The sequence below is a fragment of the Podarcis tiliguerta genome, assembly GCF_965153285.1.
Source record: "Podarcis tiliguerta genome assembly, chromosome: 12".
Taxonomy (NCBI): Eukaryota; Metazoa; Chordata; class Lepidosauria; order Squamata; family Lacertidae; genus Podarcis; species Podarcis tiliguerta.
The window spans coordinates 31,234,899-31,244,256 of NC_139545.1; the positions used below are offsets into that span (position 1 = coordinate 31,234,899).

The 9,358-nt window shown below is 41.2% G+C and overlaps 1 protein-coding gene across 12 annotated transcripts in view; it reads left to right on the forward strand.

Moving 5' to 3' along the window:
* ICA1 (islet cell autoantigen 1) overlaps window positions 1–1,015 on the forward strand; it is a 61,965-nt gene extending 60,950 nt beyond the window's left edge. For all 12 annotated transcript variants that reach the window (XM_083405421.1, XM_083405414.1, XM_083405423.1 and 9 more), the window contains exon 15: window positions 71–1,015. In XM_083405421.1, the coding sequence (XP_083261547.1) occupies window positions 71–192 (122 nt within the window). In that variant the 3' untranslated portion in view covers window positions 193–1,015. The remainder of the gene's footprint in view (window positions 1–70) is intronic.
* Window positions 1,016–9,358: the final 8,343 nt, after the last annotated feature.

Sequence of the window (9,358 nt, forward strand, 5' to 3'; positions counted from 1 at the left end):
AACCAACAACTGTCAAGCAAAAATCTTAACTTCTTGGGGATTGTTTGTCTTTTTTCTTTCCTTTTTGCAGAAGCTGCAAGTTCCTCTAAAGATCTAACGGCTTGGTTTAGCCTCTTTGCTGATCTGGACCCCTTGTCCAACCCAGATGCAGTTGGGAAAACAGATAAAGAACACGAATTGCTCAATGCATGAGTTGTCTGCCTGTGGTAACTCTCACTTCACCATTCAAAAATGCATTTATTGGGGCTTTAGAAGAGTTTAAAACCAGATCAGTTTACTGTTGTACGACTTACTTCTCACTTCTGTGCCATTCTAATAAAATCAAGGGATTGACCTAACCCCTTTCTATAGGTAACAGTTATTTGCTCTTGTTTTGTACAAAGAGTTTGCAACTTCTTTTTTTGTATGTGAATGTACCAAACGAAGTTTTGATTTAGAGAAGACTACTGAATAGATTAGTGTACTTGCTGTAACTTGGCTCTTGGCAGGCAGAGTGCCACAGCTAACTCAAGAGTGAAATATAAATAATAAACCTATTTTTTATATCTTTTTCTTTGTGTAAATCAAAACAAAATCATGTAACTGGAGACTGCATGACCCAGTGGTATATTCGATACTACCATTTAGAAAGTAGTATACAACATACTGCTGTGATATTAATTTATAATTTCTTTTGTTAGTATCCATAGTGAAAAATCTATACTCTGGGGCTAATTATTAGAGAATTATATTTGAGTATCTATGAATCTACTGTGCTCATTCTCTAATTTTAAATTATTAGGCAAATGGCATTGTATAAGTCGAAGCTGACTGCCCAAACTACATCCTCCAGGCATGTTCAGTTGTACCAGCAGTTTCGGCAATTGGAGACCAGGTGGTATTGACTTTGCCAACATGTGTATTTACAGTAATCATGGTTTCCATACAAAGCACTTTTCATCAAAGCTGGTTTCATACACACATGTTCTGTCGCGACACTCTCCTTTAATAAAGATGGTTTTGACAAAAAGAAAAAGTGTAGCTGAACCTTTGTCCTGGGAAATGGGAGCAATTCAATGGATGCAATCATGATTTAATAATAAATTATTGTTGTTGTTATTGTTATTTATTTAATTTATATTCTACCCATCTGACTGGGTTGCCCCAGCCATTCTGGGTGATTCCCCGCAAAAGAATAAAACCACAATAAAACCTCAGATGTTAAAACCTTACCGGTATAGGGCTGCCTTCAGATGTCTTCTAAAAAGTCACATAGTTGCTTGTTTGAAATCCGATGAGAGGGCCTTCCACAGGGCAGGTGTGACTACTGAAAAGGCTCTCTGCCTGGTTCCCTGTAACTTCTTACAGTGTGGGAACTGCCAGAAGGCCCTTGGAGCTGGACCTCAGTGTCTGGGCTGATCAGAAGATATCATTCACTGCCTTTAAAAAATAAAGTCAGGTGATAATTCTGAGGTCATAGAGCAGACCAACAGATCACACATGGGAATAACCTTTTTGAAGGCTCCCCTGCTTTAAAAAAAAAATCCTGTTGTTCTCCCAACTTTTCTATATCAACTATTTTAGTTTCCGTCCAGTTAGTTTTCATATATGGAAGCCTCAGAAACATGATTACTTGCTGAAATGTTACAGTCCGTTCTGCCACTTCTCCTTCCACCTCATTCTGCTTCATGTGCAGATCCAGTCTACTTAAGAAAAGCACATTTATTTTGCCAGCCAGACATTTACTTTGACACTGTTTTCATGCAAGCTTAAATTCATGATGCAGGATTTCTGAATTTGAAACTGATGGAAACCTTCCTTCAGGTACCTGGATATTCAGAGTGCCCTAAAACAGCATAAAAGGCTTACTGAGAAGAACACACACCCACACCCCTGGCTTATGATAGGCTTTCCTGGATTAAGCTAATGCAACAAAGGTAGAAGTTCTGCACATACCTGTGAAGTTTTGAACCTTGGCCTCCTGAAGTAGATCACATGTTCGAGGCTCATAGGAACACACATTCTTTTGGGTGTACTTGTTTAAAGTGTAATTTGTGGAATGGTCCTTTGTCATCGTCACTTTAACTAAATCTGATGTCTAAAGTGCTTCTGACAATCGCCTCTTAATACTCTTCATGTTGTTTGTCCTTATTGGGATGGAGGAGGGGGAAAGAAAAATCCCCCTAGTACACACTAGCATCTCACATCGCTTGAATTTATATTTCATATTGTTGAACCCCCATAAGACGGTGACTCAGAGTCTCTCATAATTATATGTTTAAAGGCAAAGCTAAATTTTGCTGGAGGCAGCTGGTGGTCTTATCAACAATGGATTGTGCATTCCAAAATATATTGAGGATTCTTCTGCATTTCCATGTACTGTTTACAGTGCACTAAAAACCTCTGGAGCTGTTATTTTGGTCCCAATCTATGTTAGATCTACAGCCAGACAAAAGAACTGAAGCTGTAACTTTGCCAGCTTATAGAGGTAGAATGTTTTTTTTGGGGGGGGGAGGTGCTAATAATGTGAATAGATTGCAGTGGCTTTCAAGCAAGCTAATACGCTACTGTGTCAGACTTAATTAGAGCTGTTTTTAGGTCACAGATCATAGACATCTGAGCTGCAAATGGCTCCCACTCAATCAGGGTATTGTGCAGAGAGTACTGCACAAGTGTAACAAAGGTCTGCATTGCCACCAATTCACATCACACTTCAGATACAATAGCTGAACTGACACATGATTTGAGACAGAAAAGCCGGAACTATATTTGCAGCAGTTCAACTTCCCTTCAGATATATGTGTTGTATTTCATATTGTTGAAGCCCCCTGTGTTGTTTAATGCAAAGAGTGCATTGTCCTTTAGTGTTGCATAATGAGCAATGTATGTATTTTTGAATTTTGCTTTAAACAATGGAAGTTATAGTAATGAGAGTCTAGAAAAGGAACTTGGCAACCAGACTCCTATCTTTGAGTTCCCAGACACATATAATTCATAGTATCTTGTAATTAAAAAACTATATATTACATGGAACAAAAAGTCATGGTATGTAGAATACTTCTATAAAATTTTGCTTTGCTGGCCATACGCACTGTCTCCATTATATAACAGAGCAAAGCTGTTAATCATTCTGTTAACAATTAGAAGTCCGTTATCGGACCAGCTTAAGGATTCCTTTTGATTTGCAGATACTGAGATACTGCCCCATAGTTGCATATTTTGTTATTTTAAGTAGCATATTTTTAAATGCTGCAGAAAGTTTATGATGGGGTGGGAGGTGAAGCAGCGATGATGGATTTGCTGTCCTCGGAACGTTTATTTTTTAAAAAACCCTAATGATTTCAGCTAGCATGAATTTCTGCTAAGTTAAGAGAGGCTGCCTTTGGGGACCTCAGATGGAGTCGTTGAGAGAACAGATTGAGTCATTTTTATGGACTCTTATCTAAATCTGCCTAAATAACCCTTTAAGCATAACAGGAGCAGAAACATTATGGGCCAGTCAGTGGCTTTCCAAAGAGTGTGTAAAGCAAGTAAGAAGTGACATGACAGAATTTTTAAAGAAATTATGCATGGCATGAAGTGGAAAAGTTTATGTTGGAAGTTTCAGGGCAGATAAAAGAAAGTTCTGCTTCTTGCAGTGCATAGTTTAACTATGGAACTCAGTCCCAAAGGAGGCAGTGATGGCCACCAATTTAGATGGCTTTAAAAGAGGATTGGACAAATTCATGGAGGAGAAGGCTATCTGTCAATGGTTACTAGCCATCATAGTTATGCTCTGTCTCCACAGTCCAAGGCAATATGCTTCTGAATATCAGTTGCTGGAAACCCCAGACGAGGAGAGTGCTGTTGTGCCCGAGTCCTGCTTGTGAGTTTCCCACAAGTATCTGGGTGGCTGAATTAGATGGGCAGGAGACTTCTTATGCTTTTATGTTAAAACGTAAGGGCAGGCCCCAACGTAAGCTCCTAACAAGATTTATTCTACCTTGCTTTTCAACTTCGAGCCAGTTTCAGCCCCACTCAGCATCTCCAGTTAAAATGACTCAGGTAACAGGTATGGGGGAATGTCTCTTCCTGAGACCCTAGAAAGTGCTTGCCCATCAGTCTTGGAATAGAAAAGACCAAGTGTCTGAAGTGAAGAAATGTTGTTCAGTTCCAAATGCAGCTTACAACGAAGCAGTAAAATAATAAACTAACAAACTGATTTTTAAAATGCAGTCAAACATCAATAGCAGCAAATGGGTTTTACTAAAATTCTGGCAAGCATTTGTGTGTGTCGGCAAGTATCTCTCTTTGCAGGGAGAAAAAGGGCTGGGGATTTGTGTGTTGCTGCAGGTCTTAATATGATAGACTTCCAGTTGATCTTGGGAAATACATGTATGAACCAACCCTCAGAGAGGTTCAGTCTTTTGTTTGCATACAGCACAATAGCTTGTACATGCACACGTACGTACATCCTGGAAGTCTACACCGGCATAAATCCTCTTCTGTCAGAAATTGTGTGCTTGCCATAGAGTGAACTCACAGCCAATGTGAATTTTTCACTAAGGGCTCCCTGGCTCCCAGTTTATTTTCTTCACCACTAAGCTCTTTTGCAGCTGCCACTGTTTTGGAAATGGCTGTAGGCAGCGTGTAACCCATTTCACACAGACGCAATTCTATACGCAAGGGGGCTCGTGTGTTCCTGCTTTTAAAAGGGGACTAGTCTGAAAGCCAACTTGAGAGCAAAAAAATATTATGCTTAAGTATGCAGGAATTGATGAGGCAGGTGGGACTGGAACTAGCAGTCCTGCCGTAGGCTCTTAATGACACATCATGGAAGCAAAGATGTTTTGAGGACAGTGCAACATTATCATTATCAAAACGATATTTTATTCTCCGCAGTGGAATCAGGTTGGCAAGAATGTGTTTTAAGTCCTGGCCAACCTGGGAGCCTGTGCATTGATTAAGGTGGTTTCAGCTTCTACAGTGCCACAAAGAAATCTGGTATTCCACCAGTGTCAGGTGCCCTGCCTCAACAGCTGTTCTTCACAGTTCAAGATTTCTCCTGTTTCTTGATGTATGCTTGTAAAGATACATTGCTCCAGCAAAATAAAGCACATTGGAGCTGTTTTGGTGCCCAACTGGCAGCTTTGTTCTCTAAGCAGCTGATACCCATGTACACTTACAATTGTTAAGTAGGTGGTTTGGATGATGTTAGCCAGTGCCCGCATCTCCATCCCTTCTTGTGATGAAGACTGGGACCAGAGAAGCTCACTCCAGCCAATACCGCCATTTTGGTAGGCACCAGTTCATCACTGCCCGAGTTGTCTGGTGACACAAAAGAGCCAACGTTCCTGGTTCCCAATCTCCATCTAGAAAGGGAGTATATCAGCCTTTGAAAAAGTCTTATCTGAAACCTTGACCAATTCACTATTCCCAGATGAAACAAGCATGTCTAACAATAGATCAAGAACTGCAAGGCTTTTTAGAGTCTCTTATTTGGGGATAATCCCCTTCCCTTTTGCAGACAAGAATATCCTGAACTAAGCAGCATCTAACTCAATTCTGAGCATGGGAACTGAGCTGAAAATAGGGAGCAATTTGCCATATTTGTTATGGAACCATGTCTTGAGACCAATCAGTGCTGTCTGAATATTCTGCACTCCCTGTTCCACAGAGCATTAGCGAGTCAAGACGTCATCTAGGTAATGCTACAGAAACATTCATTGCAACCTCGCAAGTACCACCATGGTTACTAAACCTTAGTGTACACCCTAGTCCTGATGCAAGTTCTATCAAGAACACTCCGTATTAATGATTACGAGAGCTGTACCTACATCTCAAGTCAACTGGGCAAATGGAGATACTTTCTGCACAGAAAGTTGGATGCCAGGAAACCCTGCAGAGAGCCAGTCTCCTGGCCTGCACAGGAAGGTTAATGTGAAGAATTGAGAATGGCCTCTGAAGGATAACAGGCTATATATAATTACTCTGCAAAATAAAATTCTGGAGGAGAGCTTAGGCCGTTGCTTTCTGCTGTTTGCAGTCTCTTCTGGAGGTGTAAACACACAGCCAAGGAAAATGCAACTCAGAAGCATAATTGGAGTTTAATGTAGGTGGGGTGAGTATTCCTCCCCTTTCTCTTCAAACAAAAGAATTTCCTCTGGCATGAAAATATATTTCCTGAATTACTTTTTCTATTGATATTCTTCCTTCATGAATTGTTGATGCTTAAAAAAATAATAATCAAATTTAGAATTCCAGTATTATGTTGGCCACCGGAAATGTGTTCAAAAGCATTATTATAGAGGGATGGAGTCATGTTTCCTCCTGTATACTAGAATTCAGAGTCATTTAGTGAAGCTGAATGTTGGAAGATTCAGGAAAGACAAGAGAACATACTTCTTCACAAAGGACCTAGTTAACTGGTTTGCTCCCACACGATGTGGTGATGACCACCAAATTGAATGGCTTTTTTAAAAAAAGGATTAGACTCATTCATGGCAGCTAAGGCTAAGTTGTAATTCCACTGTGAGTCAATTTCTGGGAATTACAGGTGAGGAGAGGGCACTTGCACTCAGGCTGGTTGGCACCATGAGAACAAGATGGGTGATACCCAACTAAGACATTCTCTAAATCAGATACATGGAATCCATGTATACATTTAAGATAATGGGACTGATCAGAGTATGACTTAGGTCACATCCACACCATTTAAAGCACCATTATACCACTTTAAACAGTCATAACTTTCTCCCAGAGAATAATGGGAACTGAAGGGTGTCAATTGGCTGGAGCTGATGGACACAGCTGGTTTACACAAAAAGAGATTGTAGCTTACATAGTCTGAGGTTTGCTTGGCTCCATCCCTTGCCATCTTCTGTGGTTTGGTGAAGACTGTTTCTGGTGCCTTGTAGGCAGATGTTTTCTGTGATAAAACTTTTATCGCAGCTCATTTCTTTGACACTGTGACAAAGTCCATTCTTTACTTAGAGAGTTACTTTAACTGCTGTAAGCTGCCATGAGATATGCAAAAGTGTTAAATTCTCAAATAAAGAGATTGCCCTCTTGGATGAGCCAAACTTAACTGCTTAACTGAGTTGCTCAGTTTCCAGGCCATTTTTTTTTTTGGGGGGGGGGGATTTTGATGGGACACTGGGACAGATGATGGGAGTGGCCTTAGTGTGCTGCAAGCTTTTCGTTCTGTCCTCTCACCATTGTCTCCCTGCAACGATTTCCCCTCTTCTATCACTTTCAAAAGCCAGTTCAGGGTGAAGTTTCAAATCACTCAATTTATTATTTATGCTCTGTTCAGAGCAGCTCAACATGGGCATACACTAAACAAAGGGGTATATTTTTTTAAAAGCACACAGGTTAAAACCATTTAAAAAATGAGAGCAGTCACCCAAAAGGCAATGAAAGGCAACACTAAAAATGAGGGGTTTTTGTTTTTTTTAAAAAAATAAATTATGGTGAAAGGAGTTCTAACGGCAAGGCTGACAGGGTGTTTCTTCCAGTACAGTATTCCAAAGGCATAAGACCACCACTAAGAAACCTTATGCTCTTACGATCACTATTTAACGGGTGAAGAGGATGGTAGAGAGCATCTCCAAAGTTGATCTTAAAACTTGGACTGGCCAATATGGAACAATTCTTAATGATGTCAGATGCCAGTGCTTCATAACCCTTTTTCTCTATGGACCACTTGAAAATTGCCAAGAGTCTTGCCAAAACACCAAATTGTTTTTTCTGTTGGTTGTGCTAGATGCTGTATGATTTTATTTTTACAAACACAGCACAGGCCACCTGAATAAAACTTTGGAAACACCATCCTAGACTATTTAAAGCAGGGAAGGGGGAAACCTCAGGCCTGGGGTTAAATGTGGGCCCCCAGCAGCCCCGTTTATCTGGCCCTCTAGACTCTCCCCAAGTCAAACCCCTCAGTAGCCCTGCTCCACACCTGAAACATTTCTTCCTGGATGGAATGTGTTCTTGAACTCCGATAATGCCTTTTGCTTGTCTGGATGGGGAACACAGAGAAGGGAGGGTGTGTGTACACACACACACACACACACACACACACACACACACAGTAGCCTAATGCACAGAGTTAAAATTTCATAGAACCATAGTTGGAAGGGATCAGAGGGTCAACTAATCCAACCCCCTGCAATGCAGGAATCTCAACTAGACCAACACATGACAGATGGCCACCCAATCTGCTTAGAAACCTCCAATGAAGGAGTCCACCACCTTCCAAGGGAGCCCGTTCCACTGGCAAACAGCTCTTACCATCAGGGAACATGGGTTGCTCCACCCACTTTTGCCACTGGCTCCACCCACCACTGGCATGCAGTCCCCATGGGTTCATGTGACTCATGGGCCGAAAAAAGTTCCCCATGCCCAATTTAGTTTCAAAAGACGAAACCAGCACCTTAAACTATATAGAGACAGGCAGCCAACTAAGTTCAGAAAGACAGATGATACATGCTGATCAGAGCACACAAGTCAAGCCTGGCTGCTGTAATTTGGATTCCTTAGGAAGGAATTCTCTCCTATGGGTGCACCGAGTGCTCTTGGGCTGCCTACCGCAAAGGAGGTCTCACATTGAAACCTCACAACTGTCCTTTCCTGCCTTCTGTTCCTCCATGTTCAGTCCTACCCTATCTTAAGGCCCCCTTTGGGGAAGGGATAGTAGGTTTCCGCCCTCTTCACTTTCCAGATGTGAAGGCGATGGTCCTTCCCTAATAATTTATTTTTTTCTCAGCTTCTCTAGGATTCTGAAGTTGGGGTGGGGAAATTGTTTGTGGCCAGCCTTCTGTCAAACCAAAGCCCTGCCTGGCTAGGCAAGTCCTACTCTGCTCCCAGAAGAGGACCTTTCCTATTAAAACAAGCCTGAAAGCTGAGAAGATTGGCTACATCTATAGCTTGAGAGAATGCAAACTTCACCTGCCTTATTTGGTACTGTTCCTCTGACATCATTGCTCTCAGGTGCATGCAGGGAAGATGGGAGGTCACACCCCATTGTGTTAACTAGGTTGCAGGTCTTTCCCCACCCCTTCTTATTTATTGCAGTCGCATTCACAAGTTCAACCCCACAGCTGTTGAGATGGAACAGGTAATGCAAAGCAAGCAAACTATAATGAGATACAAGTTGCACCCAGAATTGCACCAAAGAGCAAAATACAATGCAGACACAGCCATGGATTAATTGAAATGATTATACTGCCATTGAAGCATGATACTGGAATATTTATATATATAGTAGGCAAGAACTATCCACTTCAAACGCAAACTAAAATGCACTCATAGTAGGAACACAAGTACAAGAAAATGTTACTGATTTGTTTTCTCAAATTTATGGTGTTTGGGTCACTAAGTGAAGTGTTGTGTTCAAATG